Source organism: Lepidochelys olivacea (genome assembly GCF_965140295.1).
Source record: "Lepidochelys olivacea isolate rLepOli2 genome assembly, chromosome: 9".
Lineage (NCBI taxonomy): Eukaryota > Metazoa > Chordata > Testudines > Cheloniidae > Lepidochelys > Lepidochelys olivacea.
The window spans coordinates 22,421,648-22,442,311 of NC_140419.1; the positions used below are offsets into that span (position 1 = coordinate 22,421,648).

The 20,664-nt window shown below is 41.8% G+C and overlaps 1 protein-coding gene across 11 annotated transcripts in view; it reads left to right on the forward strand.

Annotated features, from left to right (window-relative positions):
• The first annotated feature begins 3,125 nt into the window (after positions 1-3,125).
• Positions 3,126-20,664, forward strand: part of LOC311526655 (caspase recruitment domain-containing protein 8-like) — a 39,942-nt gene continuing 22,403 nt past the window's right edge. For 4 of the 11 annotated variants that reach the window (XM_084639878.1, XM_084639883.1, XM_084639881.1 and 1 more), the window contains exons 1-2: positions 3,127-3,790; positions 18,512-18,543. In XM_084639878.1, coding sequence (XP_084496004.1) covers positions 3,147-3,790; positions 18,512-18,543 — 676 coding nt within the window. In that variant the 5' untranslated portion in view covers positions 3,127-3,146. Of the gene's footprint in view, positions 3,791-18,511; positions 18,544-20,664 lie in introns of all 11 variants that reach the window. The other 7 variants (XM_084639886.1, XM_084639887.1, XM_084639882.1 and 4 more) reach the window with 4 other exon arrangements.

Below are 20,664 nucleotides of genomic sequence, written 5' to 3' on the forward strand. Positions count from 1 at the left end.
GGGATTAAATAGATGAAGGGAAAATTTAGGCTGAAAATTAGGACATTGAAAACTAGACTGGAAAAATCTTAGAAAATATTGTGTAGACAACAGTCCTACATTGGCTGGGAGAGAGCCAGATTGCATATTTTAAGGAGATTTTTCCTTCTCTAATTTCTATAAGCAAAGAGGTAATTAATACACTATTACATATAGGAAAAGTTACGTTCCCCCTATTTTTTTTTAGTAAAACAAATATACGTGCCAAGGTCTCCAGAAACACGTTGGATCCTGTACAGTTAATCCATTTTAATTCTGCTCTGTTCCAGACTTCTCCAATGTATGCAGTAGGCGCACCTTTTAATGTCTGCTAGCGCTTTCACCTTAACCTTAGTCTCATCTCAAGTTCTTTCCACCTATGGAATGCTCTCTGGTGATCTTTTCATGGCATGCCAGACTTCTAGCCAGATTTTTCCAGTCCTTTGTTCCTGTAGAACCCAATGTGGCTGGAACATTAGACTGGAAGAGTTTGAAACAAAAACAGTATGCAGCATTCTGGGTTTTTGAGTACATAAGCGATAGCCTCTTCACTTTGTCACCATTGGGGATTTCACGCCAGTAATGTGTTGGATGGAAACTTCTATTTTCATTGTCTTTGGGGAACATGAAGTTTTTCACTTGCTGTGGCCCATGCAGTACAAGGAAGTCCCTCAGGCTACTGCTCAAGTGGGTCCACAGTCCTGGATCATCTAAACTTAAGGAACTAAACTCAGCAGCAGCTGTTTCTTGCACCTCCACCAGTCTTCTCTGATCTATACTTTTCTTCAGGAATGTGCATGATTGCATCCATTTGAGATGGAGATATGGATGCTGCAGTAGCTGCCAGATCACCTGAACTCTGACTAACTGGAAGATCAGGCATCTCTTCACCACTCACATCCTGATTGGGGCCGGAAGGCTCACCGTGAACATTTGTGTCTATGTATCTCAGGAGAGCTCCTTCCTGCTTTGATAGAAAAGATTCCTTTGCTTTCTTTCTTTTTCTGAATGCTGCCCCAGAGGGGCGTTTTCTTCTTTCACTCATGACTGCTGTTCTGTGCCAGCTATATTGGCTCTCAACACTTAGTTGAAGGTGACAAATAAGCAGGCTGGTAGCAGGACCTGAGTGAGGGAAGATATCAGCATCTTAAGGGCCTAACTGGCTCCCACTACTTCAGTTGACTGCCTGTTCTCCTCAAGTGGGTTCAGGGAAGCAGCAGGAAACAGGCAGCTCCCTGAGAAGCTGGTGTTAATTAGTCCAGGCTCCTGGGGGTGCTAGAGAGGTACATAAGAGGCTCCTCCTCCTTTCTCTCCCTGCAGCTCCTGCTGCTTTCTGTTATTCCCTCTCACCTTTTCTCCTGCCTGCCTGTTATGTCTCTTGTGCCCTCCTTCCTCTGGCACAGCACTCCACCATCTCTGTGCATCTCGAGCAGAGAGAATACATATGCACCAGCAGCAGACACAATTTTCTACACTCTAGGTCCTAGTGGCGCCCCCAGTCTGGCACCTGAGGCGGCTGCCTCCGTTCGCCTGATGGTAAGGCCAGCCCTGCATCACCTTCCTCATCTTCACTAGTAGCCATCATTCTGGTCCCTCCCAGGGCTACATCTCTCTCCCTGTACTGCCCTGAGATGCCACTTTTATAATATATTATGCTGACATTACCATGTCTAATGCATAGTCAGCAGGGGTTTCTCCCCTCTTCCTTATTTGTATTTCCTCCCCTTACAAATGTTAAGGTGTCCTTCTTCTATAACTTAGTGTGTTTATGATTTCATGCCATTATCATATCCGTCAATTCGTTGCCATGGCACTCTTGCAGTCAGATGTTCCGTCCAAAACCTCCCAGAAGCTGGTGTCAGTTCATGTTCTGTGATTGGCTGGTGTCATTATGAACAAAATTCTCCCTTACATTCTACTTCCTGTTCCCCAAAACTTATCTATGCCAAACTTTGTAGGCCTCAAGCCTTATGCTAACTGCTGAAGCCAAGGTCTTGCAGGATACAAGCCTGTAAGTTCCTTGCATTACTGCTGAATATAATAAAACAAATTCAAAATATAATGTAAAACAGTGACTATAATAGAGATAAGCTGGTCCACTGGGCTACAGGTAGCATTCACACTGTGCTAAGTGGAAGGGAAGGAAGGGCCTATGGCCCTTAAGAGACCTCTGATCTGTTTTCGCCCTGCCACAAACTTTCTGCCTGAGCAAGTCACTTCCTCTCTCTGTGCCTCAATTCTCCCATCTGTAAAATGGCACTACTCTGCCTCAGTAGTGGTGTGAGGATATATACACTGAAGATTATGAAGTGCTCAGATCAGGACTCAAGTCATGGTGGAATGCTCTGGAAAGCTGTTCTGGTGCTTTTTTGGGAACAGCATTCTGACACTTTTTTTTTTTATAGGAGCACTGGCTCAGGTACTACAGCATGGGAGGACAAACTACGGCCCGTCTGGGCTTTCAGTCTGGCCTGCAGGATTGCCAGCCCTGTGGCGCAGCAGGGCTACGGCAGGCTCACTGCCTGCCCTGGCCCCGTGCCACTCCTGGAAGTGGCTGGCATCACGTCCCTGCAGCCCCTAGGGAAGGGGGGGGGCAGAGGGCTTTGCCCGCAGCACCCATTGGCTGGGAACAGGGAACTGAGGCCAGGAGACACTGCCAGACGTGCTGGACACTTCTGGGAGTGGTGCAGGGCCAGGGCAGGCAGGGAGTCTGCCTTAGCCCTGCTGCCACCCTGGAGCTGCTTGAGGTAAGCGGCGCCGGGCTGGAGCCTGCACCCCAAATCCCTCCTGCATCCCACACCCCAACCCCCTGCCCTGAGCCCCCTAACCCTCTTGAGACTCCTGCTGCACCCCACCCCCCCTGCCCTGAGCCCCCTTCCACACTCCACACCCCTCCTGCACCTCAACCCCTTGCCCTGAGCCTTCTTGCACCCCACACTCCCCCCCCACACACCCCGTACTCCCTCCCGCACCCCAACCCTACATTCATGGTCCTGCATACAATTTTCCCACCCAGATGTGGCCCTCGGGCCAAAAAGTTTGCCCACCCTTGTACTACAGTAATGGGGCCATATAAGTACCTATAATACAATAACACCTAATTCTTATATAAGGCTTTTCATCAGTAGATGTCAATGTGCTTTACAAAGGAGGTTGGGCTCATTATACCCCGTCCACAGATAGGGAAACTGAAGCAAAGAGAGGCGACTTGCCCGAGGTCTCCCCGCACGCAGTGCCGGGACCAGAACCCTGACTTGTTGAGTCCTAGCCCTGTAGGTGCTGGCCAGCCCTGCTGGGATGGCTGCTCCCTGCCCCGGACAGCGCAGGGGCGATGGGGCACCAGGAGCTGTGACACTGGGCTCTGCCCTGCGTTTGCCGGTGGATGCGCTTCTGCTCAGCGGCTCCCTCCTGCTGGTGCTGCCATCTCCTTTGCGGGGATTCCCCCGCCTCCGGGGCCCTGGCCAGTCTCCGACTGCAGCCGCTCTTCCTTCTCCCGCGGCGCTGCGGGCGGGAGGCGCCGGGTCCCTGCCGCAGGAGCAGCAGCCCGGCGGCGCAGGCGCGTTCCCCGCGGTAGGGGACCCGGCCGCTTCCCCACCGGAGGCTTCTGTTGTTTTTTTCCCCATCCTCCCCCCACCGCTCCCGCGCTGAGGCGTGCAGCCGCGCGGCGCCCGTCGCTGCAGCCTCGACAGCCTGGGCGAGCTGTTCGCGCCCGCTGCTGCCCGGGCCCGGCCACGATGACGAGCGGCCAGGAGTGTCAGGATGTGCAGGGCAGGTGAGCAGGCGGGTCCTGGGGCTGGGCGTGCAGCGGGGGGTCCTGGGCGTGCAGCGGGGTCCTGGGCGTGCAGCGGGGTCCTGGGCGTGCAGCGGGGGGTCCAGGGCGTGCGGCGGGGTCCTGGGCGTGCAGCGGGGGGTCCTGGGCGTGCAGCGGGGTCCAGGGCGCGCGGTGCAGCGGGGGGTCCTGGGCGTGCAGCGGGGTCCTGGGCGTGCAGCGGGGTCCAGGGCGCGCGGTGCAGCGGGGGGTCCAGGGCGTGCGGCGGGGGGTCCAGGGCGTGCGGCGGGGTCCTGGGCGTGCGGGGGGCGGGGCGCGTCTGGCTGCCTGGGGACGGGCAGCCCTGCTGCTCCCGGCCGCGGGAATCTGGGGCAGGAGCCTGGGTACCAGGGACAAAGCGCCGCGCTCTCCGGGCCTGGGCGGCCTCTGCCGCAGGGGGAGGCGGCTGAGTCGGGCCGGTGCGCGGGAAGCCCGGGCGGCCGCCGGGATAGGATGGGGCGGGGGGGCGGCCGCCGCACGGGGACAACAAAGGGCGCCATTGCAGGGCACGGGCCGGGGAGGCCACGCACGCTGAGCTCCCGGGGGGGGCGGTGCCCGGGCGGACGGTGACTAGCTCCCTCCTCCACTGCAACCCCGGGAAGCTGGCGGAGGGGGAAGTGGAGGCCTCGAGACAGAGCGATGCCTCCACCCGTCTCGGGTACCAGCCTGCAAGGGAGAGATGGACAAGCCCTGCTCGAGGCTACCGCGAGTGGAAGGAAGGGGCTGGTGGCAGGTACTGCGCCTGGGCCCGGCCTGCCTGCCCATAGCCACGGCTTGCATCCCACAGGGAACTGCCTCCCCCTCCGCCCAAGATTTCCCCTATGATTTTGGGCAGGTCATTTAATATACCCTTTGCCTCAGTTTCCCATGTGTAAAATGGGGATAATTGCACTTCCCTACTAGAGGAGACAGATACACTCCTTATTGCAAGATGGATGCTCAGATCCTAAAGCGATGGATCTTAGATATAATAACATGGGGTGGAGGACGGGGACAGGCACTTCTACTTCATTTTCTCGAAGTTAATTTTTTCAGAAATTCACATCTTTATCTTCTGAGATGAAGTGCAGAACCGGATGAAGTTTCTGATCTAAATATTTATTTTTCATTTTCTGATTTAAAGAAAACATTCACAGAAAAATTCTTGAAAAAACATGAAAATGAGTGCATAAACATTTGGCTTTGCCTGCAAAGCCTAAAACACAGTTTATCTGCAAAACGGTTTCACTTTCTGTTCTAGTAGCAGCCAGGTTCAGAATAACAATCCTCTGGTTCATTTATTGCGCACACTGAGATACATGAGGTTGCCCCATAATAATGTCTTAAAATCCTTTTCCTCTAGATAGTAAATGGCTGGTCTTGGGTAACAATCCATTATCAAGTTGCATCTCAATTTTTTCTTTTTCTTTTTCACTGGGGCATATTACTGTACATATTACTGTTCAACTGAAAGGAGGTGGGGAGAAAATAAAAAAGCAAAGAATGGAAACTTTCCAATTGATGATTAGATCTTATTTAGTAAAACCAATGTTCAGAGTCTCGAATGTATGTCAGTAGTAGCTGATGGGTAGCAAAATGTGAAAACCCCATTGACCACCTTGAGAGTCCTAGGAAGAAACAGTTTTACCTTCTATTAAAGAATCAAGGTAAGTATAGGAACTGCTGGGGAACTACTAATGTTTGTAGCTAAATGCCCAGTATTTATTGCCCAGGTTATTTGTACCCATCGCATCAGATAAGCAGAAGTAGCAGGAAGTAGTCCTGATCCGCTGAATTCCAAACACAGGCCTGGATGAGAGAGGAGAGGCAGGAAGGGAATGAAAATAGTGGGTCTTGTGGCATCTTGAGATGAGAAAGGCCACCACTGACTATATAGCCTCTCTGGGCTCTCAGGATTTATCTAACAGCAACTTCTTTGCTAATAAAAGTGCAAGCAGAAAGTGTCAGCAATCCATGTTCTGGCACTTTTCTGCTTAGTGTGAGGATAAAACTAAAGTCAATTCTACAGCCTCATTTACCTGTTTATATCCACTACAGAAATAACTTAGAGTTTAAAGTTTGAAAGCTGCTTATTACATAAAAATGTTTATTTGTACTTATTTGAACGTTTTTACTGAGTTACTTTGAGAAAAGACTTGGAGGCCAGTTGCAATGTTATGGGCATTGACACATTTTCAATAAAATACTCATGTATCAAATTTTACATTGATCCTGCCCTTTATTTTTCTGAGTTATCTACTTGCATGTTGTGATGGAAAGTTTAAATTCCATTATAATGTGTAGTGATGCGGTGTGAAGAATGCTGAGGACAGTCTACAATCCTTTTTTTACAGTAAAGTTATTATTGCTAATGTCCATTTTGCCTCTGCGTGACTAACCTGACACGGTGTCAGAAGACAAACAATAGACACTGCAGAATTTTGTCAAACTGCCAAAGTTCCATGCACCAGAGAGCTTCAGTTTCAACAGACCATCAGACTGGCCTGATTGGAAGGAACAATTTGCATGTTTCCGCATCACAACTAAACTCCACGAGAAGAGTGGAGAGGTGCGATATAGTTCTGTAGTCTATGGCCATGGGCAGGAAAGCTGAACATATCTTTAAGTCCTTTGCCTTTGGAGAGAAGACCCACAAGAACAATTATGCTGTGCTGCTGGCTAAGTTTATGAGCTTTTTATACCTCACTGTAATGTGATTTATGAGTGAGCATGTTTCTACCAGCATGTCCAAAAATGTGAGGAGTCTGGATTCTTTTATGAGAGGCTTGTATGGCATGTCAGAGAACTGTGACTTTGAAGACAAAAAGCGAAGAGAACGATAGAGACAGCAGTGATTGGCATTTTAGATCAGGGACTTTCAGAGAAACTGTAAGTGAAGAGAGATTTAACCCTTCACACAGCAATAGAAATGGCAAGACATCTGGAAATGATTAAAAATCAAAATAGAGACCAGTGGCCACCAGAAAGTAACCTAGAGGAAGTGACTTACAAACAGAATCACTATAGGAGATATAACACAGTTGCAAAAAGAAAGTGTAATAAGTTCTTAAAGCAATGTGGGGTAAGCCCCAGGCAAAATCTAACGCTTTTCAGATGAGATGCACAAGATGTGGAAAAGATCACAGTCCAAGAGGTGATTGCTCTGCTAAAGCAGCCAAATGCTGTAAATCCAGAAAAACTGGGCATTTTGCCACTGTCTGCCACATAAAGGGAGTATGGGAAGTGACTGCTGAGGGTACATCTACATGGTGAGCATCAGTGAGTCTCAGAGCCCAGGTTGACAGACTTGGGTTTGCAGGGCCCATGCTATGGCACTAAAAATAGCTGGGTAGATCAGGGGTTCTCAAACTTACTGCACCGCAACCTCCTTCTGACAACAAAGTTACTACATGACCCGGGGGAGAGGGGCGGGGGTGGCAGAGCCCAAACCCCTCAGCCCTGGGTGGGGAGAGTGGGAGCTGCAGCCCAAACCCCGCCACCCCGAGTGGAGGTAGAAGCTTCAGCCCCGGGTCCCAGCAAGTCTAATGCTGGCCCTGGCAACCCCTTTAAATGGGGTCATGACCCACTTTGAGGTCCTGACCCACAGTTTGAGAATTGCCCACGTAGATGTTTGGGCTTGGGCTGAAGCCTAGAGGGTGGGTGGGTTTCAGAGCCCAAGCTTAATCCTGATCCAGAACTTCTGCACAGCTGTTTTTACTGCTGTAGTGAGAGTCTGCAAACCTGAGTCCGTCAACCCAGGCTTTGAGACTCACTGTGCTGTGTAGACATACCTTGTGAATCAAGAGCCGTTTTGTCTTGGATCAATCATGTGTAATGAGCCTGCCTGGAGGATGAAACTGAATATTTGTGGAAAGACTCTTCATTTTCAAATAGATTTGGATGCAGCTGTAACAGTCATATCAGAAGGGACTTACAGTCATGGAGCTGAAAAGAGCAGATGCTGGCCTAAATAGCCCCAGAGGTATTTTGAATTGCATTGGACAATTTTCCTCAGAAACAATAGACAAAGACAAAAGCTTTAATTTTAATGTATATGTGATTAGAGTATTGGAGGCTGACAATGTCCATACTCTTAGTGACAGGTTTCAGAGTAGCAGCCATGTTAGTCTTTATCCACAAAAAGGAAAGGAGTACTTGTGGCACCTTAGAGACTAACAAATTTATTTGAGCATAAGCTTTCGTGAGCTACAACTCACTTCATCGTGAAGTGAGCTGTAGCTCACGAAAGCTTATGCTTAAATAAATTTGTTAGTCTCTAAGGTGCCACAAGTACTCCTTTCATTTTTGCATACTCTTAGTGTGGTTGCCATGATGGGTCTAGTGAGAAAAGTGGAAGAAATTGATGGAATATTTGGTGATATTGGACTTTTAAAAGGAGATCCAGTAGAAATCATCTTAAGAGACAGTGCTGAACCATATAGCATACATATGCCCTGCATAATTTCTATCCCATTACTTCATAAAGTAGAAACTAGTTAAAGAGAATGGAAAAGAATGATATAATTGAGAAAATTGCTGAGCCCACTGCATAGTATACACTGATAGTACCTGTTATGAGTTAAAATGGGAATATACAAATCTGTGTGGATCATAAAAGACTTAATGAATCAGTAGTGATAGAAAAATATATCCTCCCAGTACTAGAAGAATTCCTCCCTAAAGTGGCAGGAGCTACTGTATTCTCCAAGCTAGATGCCTCAAGTGGTTTCTGGCAAATTCCTTTAGCCAAAGAGAGTGCTAAACTGACTACATTCATTATGCTGTTTGGGAGATTTTGCTTTCAAAGATTACCTTTTGTGATTACCAGCGCTCCTGAAATTTTGCAAAGAAAGATGGCAGAGCTGCTTAAGAACATAAATGGGGTTGTCATTTTTAGGGATGACATTTTAGTATACAGGTCATCAATGGGAGAACATAGCAAAACCCTCAATAAAGTTCTGAGCTTAATCAGTGAGTCTATACTCAAGCTAAATAAAGAGAAGTGTGTTTTCCACCTATGTCAAATTGAATTTTTGGGACAGACAGTAACCAAAGATGGAATTAGTCTACCCTTGAGAAAGTAAAAGCAGTTAGAGAATTGAATGTACCAGAACTGAGATACATGCTGGGGATGGTAAATTATCTTGCCTGATACCTGCAATATCTTTCTACAGTGACAAAACCTCTGATAAAATATTAAGGTACAATACATCCTGGCTATGGGTACAAAATCAGGAGACTTCCTTCAAAAAGGTAAAAGAGGTGATCTCAACTGCTCTACTTTTAATGTTCTACGATGTAAACAAACTCTCAATGGTTTGTGCTGGTTCCAGTAGCTATGGCCTTGGTGTTGCATTCTGCTCTCGTGCACTTACAAACAGAAAAAGAATATGCAGAGTGCTTGGCAAATGTCTGGGCATATAAGAACTTCTACAGATATCTTTGTGGATTGAGTTCGTTTAAATTGATAACTGACAGGAAACTTCTACCCTTATCAACAGAAAGAACCAGTCACTTATCCCAGATCAATTATACTCATATCTCAAACCAGTTACAATGCCTATAGCCAGTCCTGTAATAATCTAAAGTTTATTAACTAGGAAAAAGAAATGAGTTGTTTACAGGATTAAAACAGGAAACATACACACAAATGAGTTGCAGTCTCAGATTTTGAAAGGTAATACAAACTTGTATAATAAAAGGCTCTATATGTCCTAGGGCTGACCCCTGCCAAGCAGCATGGAGATCTCTTGCTTATGTTTAGGAATCTTTGCCCTCAGAGTCGAGACAGCATAAAGAGACCCCATTTCTCCTTGTCATGGATCTTTATCCCCTTCACCTCAAAAGCCAAGCTGCTGGGATGAGTTTATGCACATGCCTCCGCTTCCTGAACTGAGTTAGGAATGCCATTGACTAGGTCTCTGTCCTTTGATGCTACGCAATGTCTCATTAGCCTTCAGTGGGCCATCTTGTGTGCAGCATGAGCACTTTACTTTAATTAATGCTTCGTTTCCTGTTTGGTGAGTTACACAGTTACAGAGGTTTACAATACAGACACTCAATATAACTTTATACTGTGGGATACAGATATTATAAGTAGGATTAATGCATGCACCATCCTATAAGGATTTCATAAAGTCTAAACACATTCTTATAACACTAATATCTGTTTTAACTGTATTAACCCACAGCTAAGCCAGACTGGTTTTCAGCTATGCCTTTGTCAGTGTTCAGTGAGGCCTTGGGGTCTTGGCATGAGCTGGGGCCTGGTCTGGAAGCATTACACCCAGATCATACACTGTTGAGATAGACAGTGGGGCTTTCAACAAAACCGTCAATCTCCTCAGTTCATTGATTCAACAATCAAAACTGAGCAAACTACAAATTGCAGATGCAGTACCAGGAGCAGAAGATTCACCTGTTCCACCCCTCCCAGAGAAAGCTGTTGCAAACAAAAGGCAGACTAGTCACCACCTTGTTACCTGTTCTGGCTGCATAGTTAAACAAACAGTATGATTTAGGGATGAGTAACAGAGCAAAATTTGTTTAGATTTAAAGTTAGTTTGAAAAAAATAGTTTTCTGTTTTTAAAATTGTTAAAATGCAGAAAAGAAAAATTAAAAGGGAGAGAGTTGGAAAGTTGAAATTGCATTACAATGTTTAGTCAATGGGTGGTTTTGTGTGAAGAATACTGCAGCACATCTTTCCCTAGTGCTGGAGACAATGTGCTTTTTTTTTTTTTTTTTTTTTACAGTTAAGTTGTTGTTGCTAGTGTCCATTTGGCCTCTGTCTCTGTGTGGCTAACCTGACACGTAACATAAACACCCTTACTATATGAGATTAATAACAATAGTAATCTATATTAAGAATATGTCAAAAAATTACATTAAAAGACTGTCTTCCCCTGCTTAACCTACTCTCCTCAGGAAAGCCTTGAGTGATTAGGTGATTCTTGCAGTTGATCTGGCAGGTTAAAAAATGTGGGCTTTGCCAGACCAAAGGGGGAAGTGAATTACAGAGTTGAGGGCCCTCTGTTGAGAATACCCTGTCACCAACTTAAGCTAGTAATTCTAGGGATCTTCAGCAAATGATACGCAGTTGATCTCAGCTGCAAGTTAAAGCAATTAAGTCCTATTGGCTTTTAGATACTTAGGAATGAAACCATAAAAGACTCATAGGTCAATACCAACACTTTAAATTGTACCCAGAAATGAGTTGGGAGCCAGTGAAATATCCAGAGCATAGGTGTGATCTCTTTTCATGAAACACCTCTGAGTAAGCAAGCAACTGCATTCTGCACTACCTGAATTTTCCAAATGTTATTCATGTGGAGTCCTCTGTAGAGTGCTTTGCAATAATGCAATCTCTGTGAGACAAAAACATGGGTGTTAGTGGCTAGGTAGATAATGGCTAGCTAGTTCCAGGAGGAATTCCTTGGCAAATGAAGTCAATGGAAAAAAACAACAGGACTACCATTATTATTTGGATGTCCAAAAGCAGCTCAAAATCCAGTAAAATTTCTGAACTGTGAACTTCAGTGTTAGTAGAAGCGACACATTAATATTAAATCTGCCATTTTCTCTAAATGTTTCCTGAATTCTCCAGAACAGGCTTGTGCTCTCATCTCAACTGGACACTGGGAAAGCTGAGTTACTAAATGGCCTGGTTTTGACAAGAGAGACACATGGAGCTCTGTGTCATCTGTATATTGATGGATACAGCAACCTAAATATCTCACTCTTTCCCCAGCAGCATCTTAGGGTGAACTGTAGAATGGAGAGATGACAACACAGACCTTTGTTGAACCCTATAAATGAGAGTACCTGAGGCTGATGAACAGTCATCTTGTAAAAACAGTCGTTGCAAAGAGAAATGAATAGAGTCCCTTAAAAGCAACTCCATTTAGCCTTGCCAACATCTGCAAATGCATCAACACTACCTCATGGCTAGAAGTATTAAAGTCAGCGAACAGATCTGGAAGAGTCATGTGGGTGTCTCATCTTTGTGCATTGCTGGAAGGAGATTGTGCTGGTTTCAGTGGCGCACAATCTCCGAGCCATACATTGGCTTAAACACAGGTTGAAAAGGGTCAGAGACATCTGCGGCAATTAACAGGCCCAGGCTTTGTTCTCAGTCCCCTTCTTCTCTTTCCCTTTGTTTTTTCCCAAAGCCTTCTCTCCTTCCGTGGCTTCAGTTACCACCTCTTTTTGTGGTGCTGTATAAATGCTCACTACTACAGCTGCTATTACTACCAATAAACAAATATTTAATAATAATAATAATAATTAGTAATAGTGTGGTTTTTTTAAACAATGGTAATACCTTGGAAAATTGAATTGAAAATCTGAATTGCATACTCCATTCCAGCTGCTGCCTCAGGCTTTTTGCTCTCTTGGGCTAGCACTCTTTTTTGCACTCTTCTCAGGAACTGTGTCTTTGTTTTTTCTGCACCAGTAAAGTAGTTGTTTTAGTGACAGGGTGGCATTTTGATTATCTTCTTAACTAACAATTAAAAGACAGCATTGCAAGTATGGTTCCTACTGCACTGTCTAAATACTTAGAAAAAAAAACGGCCCCTGGAAAACAGTATTCTCTTTCATGGACGACTACTGCAACAAAGCAGAAAGTCCCTGGCAGCAGTAACTGAGGAAGGAGGAGAGCCTGTGGTTTAGATTGTCCCTTGCTTTTTAAAGATATCAGTATCCATTATGATATTGATTATATCGGATAGGATGTGGATTTTTAATAAGTTCAGCACAAATTGAACTTCTCTTTACTTATAGTTATCTTAAAAATAGTTGGTCCATCATTTTAGTTTCTCAGTTTCTTGCACTCTGAGTATAACACAAAATATTGCACACATTTGCATTACAGAGGCATATCATACATATATGTATGAGGCATGCTTTGAGTAATAAGGTTTACATTTTGTATGTTGATGCAATTTTCCAAAAACCCCAATGACTGGAAGAAGCCTACATTTGTTTTTTTGAGAAGACAAGTTACAATTGAGAAGGAACAGCTAGCAATTGTATATATAGCGATGCACTGTTTTTAATGCCTACCAATAACTATAAATAGTAACTGGCATATACCAAAATTGGCTGCAAACAGAAAGTGGCATAAAGGCATATTGTACTATCTGGTTGTACATTAATAGACCTTGTTAATTTTTAATCTTATCTCTACAACATTAAGGGATATGTGTAACTTAATTACAAGAGCCTGATTTTTACTCCTTACTTAGACAAAAATTGTTTAAGAATTGGTCTGATTAATTATATATTGTGATTGAGATATTTGTGATCAGCAGCTTTAAATCTGTCCTCCCTCTTTAGTATGTGAAGAGTGTAGAAGGAACATGGAAGTAATCTAAACACATTTGTGTAATTAATAAAAAATAGATCCTGCAAGTAATCAGATATATAGCAACATATTTAAATTTCATGTTATTACTGCTGGGAATAATTTAATCATATAAGAGGTAAATTCTGTCTTGACACATTATAGGATGACTGGTAGTGATATTCTTAAATTAGCTGGTTAAATTAGAGTTGGTGGGTTTTTTGGTAGCTAAACTGGCATTGTTTTATTACTGATCCAGCAAAAAATGATGTTTCAACCTACCCACATACCACATGATATTATTACAAGAAGAGAGTATGTTGATTGCTTTCAGTGGGCATATCTATAAAGTGCAGGGTAGTAAAAGGTAGTGACGCACGAGGGAGAAGATGGAACAAATTTGGCAGGCCAGTTTTACCTTGAGGTCTTTCTCCTTGAAACCAAAATCTTAATTCCTTCCATTGTCTCATGCTTTCTGACTCCTCTAGTTGCTCTGCATGGATTTTTGTGCTTTTTGTCTTCTCCTGTAGTTGATTTGCATGGATTCCCAGTAGAGTTCAAGTAGAATAATTAGTAAAAGGGGTATAGTGCTCTGCAACTTGAGATATAAGTCTGTGCATAGCTCTTGTGCCTGAAAAAGCACTTTGACTGTTATATTTAGGAGGTTACTTTTACAGGTAGTAAGGAATTTTCAGCAGAAACATTTTTTGTAGGAAAATGCTAATTCATTGAAACCAAAACTGTTTCTGGGAAAGGGTTGGTTTTGACAAATCACCCGATTAAAAAAAATTGAGTATCAAACATTTGGAATTGTTGAAACATTGTTTTGACATTTTTGAAAAGTTTCATTTTTTCCTTTGAAGTGACTTTTGATTTTACATTTATATTTTTTTTAAAAAAGGTTAAAAATAGAGAAAGGTTAGAACTGAAATGAAACATTTTGATTTGACCTGATCAGAAATTTCTTTTTGGACTATTGATTTGTGAAAATTTTTGAGATTGTGACATTTCATTCTGATTGTGACAGAAATTTTTTTCAAAATCCAGAACATTCTCACAGCTTGAGAAAACCATTTCCCACCCACCTCTAGTTACTTTATCAGTACTTAGTTTAAAAAAATATACCAAGGACCTGATCCAACTCCCCCTGAAGTCAATGGAGAGACTCATATTGACTGTGTTGGGAGTTTTGGAACTCCCATTGACTTTACTAGGAATTGGATCAGACCACAAATGCTGGAAAGCTAATCTTCCAACTATAACAGCTTAAAAAACAAATTCCAAGAAAGCTTTGTGATGTACACCCATGTCTAGAGCTCCATGTTTTTTGCAAATATTCAGTAACAGTAAATAAAACAAAAAACAACGTATAAAAGGAAAACAAGCAAAAAAGTCACCCCGCAGCAGGGCGAGTTCCTGAGTGGATAAAATGAGTAAAACATAAGTGTAACACCGACAGACCCCAGTCATTGGCAGGCAGGATTGAACCTGGAACCTCTGGAGCTTAGTGCATGAGAATCTACCTCATGAACTAAAAGCCAATGCTTGTTAGCTAAGGCTGTACAGCAGACTCATTTTATCTCTCTTTTTAAGTAGTCTCGGTGCCACTAGATGGGACAGAACACCACACTCACGAGGTGTGTGGGTTACACAAGGACAAAAAAAATCCCCCCAAAATAAAACAAAAATTTATAAAAAAAAAAAATAGTTTCACAAGGCTCTACCTATGTCACAAGACGAGCTGAGCAAGGCTGCCAAGTCTATAGTGTTAGGGAATCCTGTGTCAAGGTCCGTCAAGTGTATTTGACAGTTAGACAAATTGCTTTTGAAGCTATAAGGGGATCCCAGGGCCAGTACCAGCTGTTAAGACAACTGTGCAAAGCTATAAGATTGATGACTCTGTAGCTGTAAAAGTATTTAGAATAAGTGCAAGGATTGGACACATCCTTCACCAGATCCCCTATAACTGAAGATTTGGTTTATCTCAACCAGTTGTGGAGGGAAATGCAGGAGTTTCAGACTTCCCTGCATCAGGGCAGGTACTCTGGGTCTGGAGGGTAAGAAACTGATGTGTGATAGATAATTTTGGGGTACACCATAAATGGAGTCTCTCTGCTTGGACCTTGAAACATCCCAATCACACACACAGGCATGATAGCCTTGTGCAAGCACTTGTTCATTGATTTGCTCCTTGTGATTTGCAGCATGGAATCAGGCCCACATGTGAGTTCGGGGTTTCTTAACAGTTGTTGATAATATTTGTCATTTGGTGCAATAACAAAAGCAACACAATTGTTCTTCCAAAATATCTTAATGAGCCAAGCCTAAAAATCAACACTGGCAGGTATTGGTTAGCAGAACGCAGAGAGCTTAATGAACACATTGGGGCAGGGAAATCTGTGTATACTCTACTTCAGTTTGAACACTGACTCTCAGAATTAATGGAACACTGTTGAGGTTTTTCAGTCTTAAATTTGCAAAGTCAGAGAGTTGTTTCATGCTGTAGCACTATCTATAAGGGAGCCAGTGTGATTGTATGTTTCTCTGATATTTGAACACAGAATTCACTGTGAGGCACACTGAACAAACCAGTGCCCCGTACAGTACTGTTTTCATAGTGTTAATACATCAGTTTGCTTTTGTATGTCTTACTCTTTTAAATATATAGGGTACAGCTGGTCAAAAATATTAATTGTTTTTTGCAATTTTTAAAAAATTCTTTGTTTTGACATTTTCCCTGAAAAAATGTGGGTTTGGTTTCTTGTTTCCCCCAACCTATTTCTCTCCTTCTTTTCCCCCTTTTTCTTCTACTCCCCATTTTTTATTTATAGTGAAAAAATAGAATAAGGAACGCAACAGGGGAAAGGGGAAAGAAGGAAAATGAAAAATCAAAACCTGAAAAATTTCAAACAAAATGCAAATTTTTCATGAAAATTTTCTTTTTGAAAAATAGGCCATTCTTCAAAGCTATTTTCAAATTTAAAAAATTGACCAGTTCTGTTACTGAGCTATGTTGCAAGCAGTGATTGTAAAAAGATAAAAATAAAATGGCACCACATTACAAAACTTAGGTAAGTGCTATCAAAGGAAACAACAGTTCAAGACATCAAGCCTCTCTTTATATTGCCTTCCCTTCCTTTATTTCCTTACCACTCCAGAAACTGAGGAAGAGATACTAACGTAGCTTGGACTGAAGTGATACAAGGCATTAATGAAAAGAAATTATACAGTAGAGTAGGTTTATGAACAAGGTGTTAAATAGTGTTAATGATAATTCATATGTTATTGATGAATAGTATAAGAAAACAATAGGAAAAAGGCAGATTGTCAAGTTAATTAGGTGTGAATATGGAAATTAAAACACCTGTTGTTTTGATAATGTGTAATAGATCAAGAAGATCTAATTAGTGGTTGAAATTAAAGGAAAGAAAATGTGGTAAGTATAAAGAAAAAGAGAATAAAAATGAACTTCAGACCATCAATCTGTCTGATTACAGTGAGGATTTAGTTTATGCCAGAATGTTATGCCTAGATGAAAGGTTTTCCTCACAGTGGTATTAGGAGCATTGTATTAGTGTTACTGGGAGGAGAATTTGATGATGATTATATAGTTTGGCACTGGGTTGCCAGATATTAGTATTGCCTTGTATTTTCTTACATTTTGAATCGCTGTGTTGCGCAATAGATTCATTCACTGGCTTTTCATCTTCAGAGATCTGGCCCAACTCAACTTGAGACACCATAAATGGTCCTGGTTTTCAGAAAGTGCAAAATCATGCCCTTCTGCGGTATGTTGGATTGAACATACACAAATTCAGACACTTTACATCACTAGTCACTTAAAAATTTTTTTGCGTTGGTTTCTTAGGTTACACATAAAATTGAGTTTTTATCCTCATCTAATACGTCCATATTACGTATTTTCATATAATTGGAAGTCTGAGCAAAAGAGAGGCCTTGTGAGAGTTTTGCCACTAATTTCAGTGGGGCCAGAATTTCACCCCAGGTTTTTGATAGGATACACATTGAAAGTCAGGACTATAGTGCATTGAGTTGCATAATGGGGAAGTGCTACTTGTTCTTCTTTTAAGGAGCTTGAAACAAACACTTCAAAAATGTTTGTACTTTTAAATGGTCTTCATCATTTCATTACATTTCATGTGATTTTAATGTATTTTGAACTTACTTGGATGTAGAAATATGGATACCAAATAAAGCATTGAAAAGGTAACATAGCTTTAGACTCTGATACTGCAAACACTCATGCATATGAATAGCTTGATATGTTGTTTGCAGTGTTGTAGCCATGTTGGTTCCAGGATATTAGAGAGACAAGGTTGGTGAGATAATATCTCTGTGTAAGCTTGAAAGCTTGTCTCTTTTACCAAGAGAAGTTGGTCCAATAAAAGATATTACCTCAGCCACCTTGTCTCTCTAACTTTATATGTGAGAGTACTTAAAATGAGTTTAGTGAGTCTACTCACATGCATAAAGTTGCTCATGTGTCTTAAACCCTGGACCTGCAGACTCTTGTGCTCATGCTTAAATAGTTTAATGGAAGGTAAGTGAGTCGTTCTGTTGAAGTTAATGGGCGTACTCATATGCTTAAGGTTAAACATGTGTTTGAGTGTTTGCAGGATTGGGGATCTTAGTTTTTATAATACATTTGCTGTCCTTTGGATACCCCAACAAATAATGACATTGTGTTCTGACTTGGCTTTTCTGATTATATTATAAGATAGCTACATTCTGCCATTTTGTACGCAGATTCATAATGTTTCAGTAAAAATAAATTTTTAAAGAAAAATTTTATACTATGAAAGTTATTATTAAAGCACTGAAGTATTTTTGACATGGATTGGGTTACTTAATAATCCTTTATACTTTTTTCTCTTCATAATAGTCAACACCTAAACTAGTTGTTCTTTCTACTGTCTTTATGTCTGATCCTGCAAATCCTTTCTCACAAGAATAGACTTTACTTATGAAAGCATTTCCCCAGTGAGACTACGCACAGAGTCATTACGGGACCACCAGATCATCAAATCTTATGTCACAGGGCACTAAACACTACCCAGCCACCCGACACCAAGCCCACGACCAGAATTAGAACAAAGTTTTGCAGCCCAGAGGAGGCTAAACTATTCTGTAAGGGTGTGTAGGATCAAGCCCTACATCAGAATTACTCTTCAGATTTTCAGGGTATTTAGCTAGTTATTTTTCATTTTGATTTTTGGGTTTACACTTAAAAATATTTCTTATTAAATACCATGTTGTAGACTGGTCACTTGTTGGTTGTAGTAACAGAATATGGCAAAATGTAAACATATATTACTGACATACCAATCGTTTTGTCTTCCAGTAGTGATGATGTTTCCTCTATAGAAGCAAAAGGTACAGTAACTTTTCAAAATATACAATAGTTTCAAATGGATTTGTTATTGGATTATCAACTCTGTTGAACTTGAATCTCAATCTGATTAACCAAACTACATTTATTTTGTATCCCATTAGTCTCATGAATAAAAATTTGTGGGGTTTTGTTTGTTTTCTGTCATTTATATTTTTCTCAGATCCGTCATATATTCCTTTCATGTTATTTATAAATGTATAAAATATCATGATTAGAGGAAAGGTAATCATGCATTTATAATTCAGTATGATGGCTTTGACTAACTTCTGTGTATCACATTTAAAGCATGGATTATTCATATAATGCCAAATACTGCAGTTAGTGGGTGTTTTGTGTGAGATAAGGTATGGCTGAATTTGACCTATAGTGCCCTTACAATTTCAGTTACAGTAAATGTGTAAAAAGAAACTATGACAGATATTGCTTGAAATTATGATAGCTACAATAAAGACAGGATGATCTATACAGATGCTCTTATACATCTAAATTCTTGTATGCTCTTAATAACCCCAGTGTGAACTAAGTTCCTTTGTTTAATGCACATCTTCATTTTACCCCCCATATAGCCCAGTTCTATGGCCTATGTTATACAGGAAGTCAGACTAGATGATCACAATGGTCCCTTCTGGGCTTGGAATCTCTGAATAGCTTCCTCTCTTTTTTGGATGTACTGTGGTAATGAGTAGGGGAATCAGTAATTCTGCTGTCGTGGCACAAGTTGTCTGGCTATGAAAGAAGAGTGAGTGACCTCTTCCAGAATGATTCTAGGTGATTATGCATCACCTTCCCTGTACACTAGTAGCAGGCATGGTGACAGAGTGGATGACCACAACCTTTCCTCTCTCTCCTGCAGCTGTAATATGTCACTGCTGCTTCTCACTGATCTTCAGCACCTAGAATTGAGAGCCCCAAATTTGCTACTGGTTACAAACCTCGTATTTTCTGGTGGCATAATGTTATGCTTTCCTTAAGCCACTGGATAGGCAGAATTTTGAAGGGTATATTCAATAGTGAAGAAGTCTTTAAAAGGAGAGTGAAGTTAGTTCAATAAGTATGAATTTACAAGGGTAAATTGAAGACAGCAGCGAAATTCTCTGTTTCCTGGAGAACTAAGAGAAAGTCTCAAAATAACTAAAGTCACAAATGCAAGCTTTTAACTTCTTGATTGTTTTTAGTTGTTCCTTGAGCCAAATTATCTTTATGAGAGGAAAAAATAATAGGTTGAGTTAGAATAACAAGGACAGCAGCATAATTAATTACTAAGCTATGGAGTCTGGGAGAGAAGGAAATAGGAATTTACTGTCAAATCATGTCAGTAATTCAGCCATAGGTTTACTCTCCCCAAATATCATGAGCCATCTGATCCGGTTATGGCTAGATGCTGTAACAAAAGAGGCATGATGTGTGCCCACATTGCCTCCTTTAAACACACACCACTCCATAGGATGAAAGATGCCATACTTTCCAAAACAAAAACTGGGACACTTTTATGACCAATTTTATAGGGTTACAAAGCTCCTATAAAAGTGCACTCTTTTTTAATGTGTGCTGATGTTGCTACTGCCAGCTCTTAACTCAGCAGCAACATGTATTTCTCAAGTAGGAGGATGTTTTTCAGTAATCCGGTGTTATGAATAACTTTATCATGAAACACTGGACTAGTGTCATTAATAACCATTTTGAGCAAAAGATTGATTTTCATAAAGTCATTTAACATTTGTCTGAACTCCAAACTGTTCATCACAATGAATACTGTTCGTGGTAAACACAGAGCATATTATTGAAGAAACATTTTGTAGTTATTAAAAAAAACAGAGCATTTTGACTGATGAAATGAAAAGCCAGAACATTTTGGGTGGACCAGAAGAAGTTCTTCGGATACTAAGATATAATTTGAAAAACCAGGATTGTCTTGGTAAAACAGGATATTTGGCTACTTCATGTAAGATTATGCTATCATGTATTCCCATCTCTTGGTAAACCATACATATTTGATACAGGATCAGAGTTAAAGTTATTTATGGAACTTTAATTTAGCATTTTTGGGTTTTCAAACACTGATTATTTTTATAATAAAATAAAAACCAGCAGGATCTTATTAA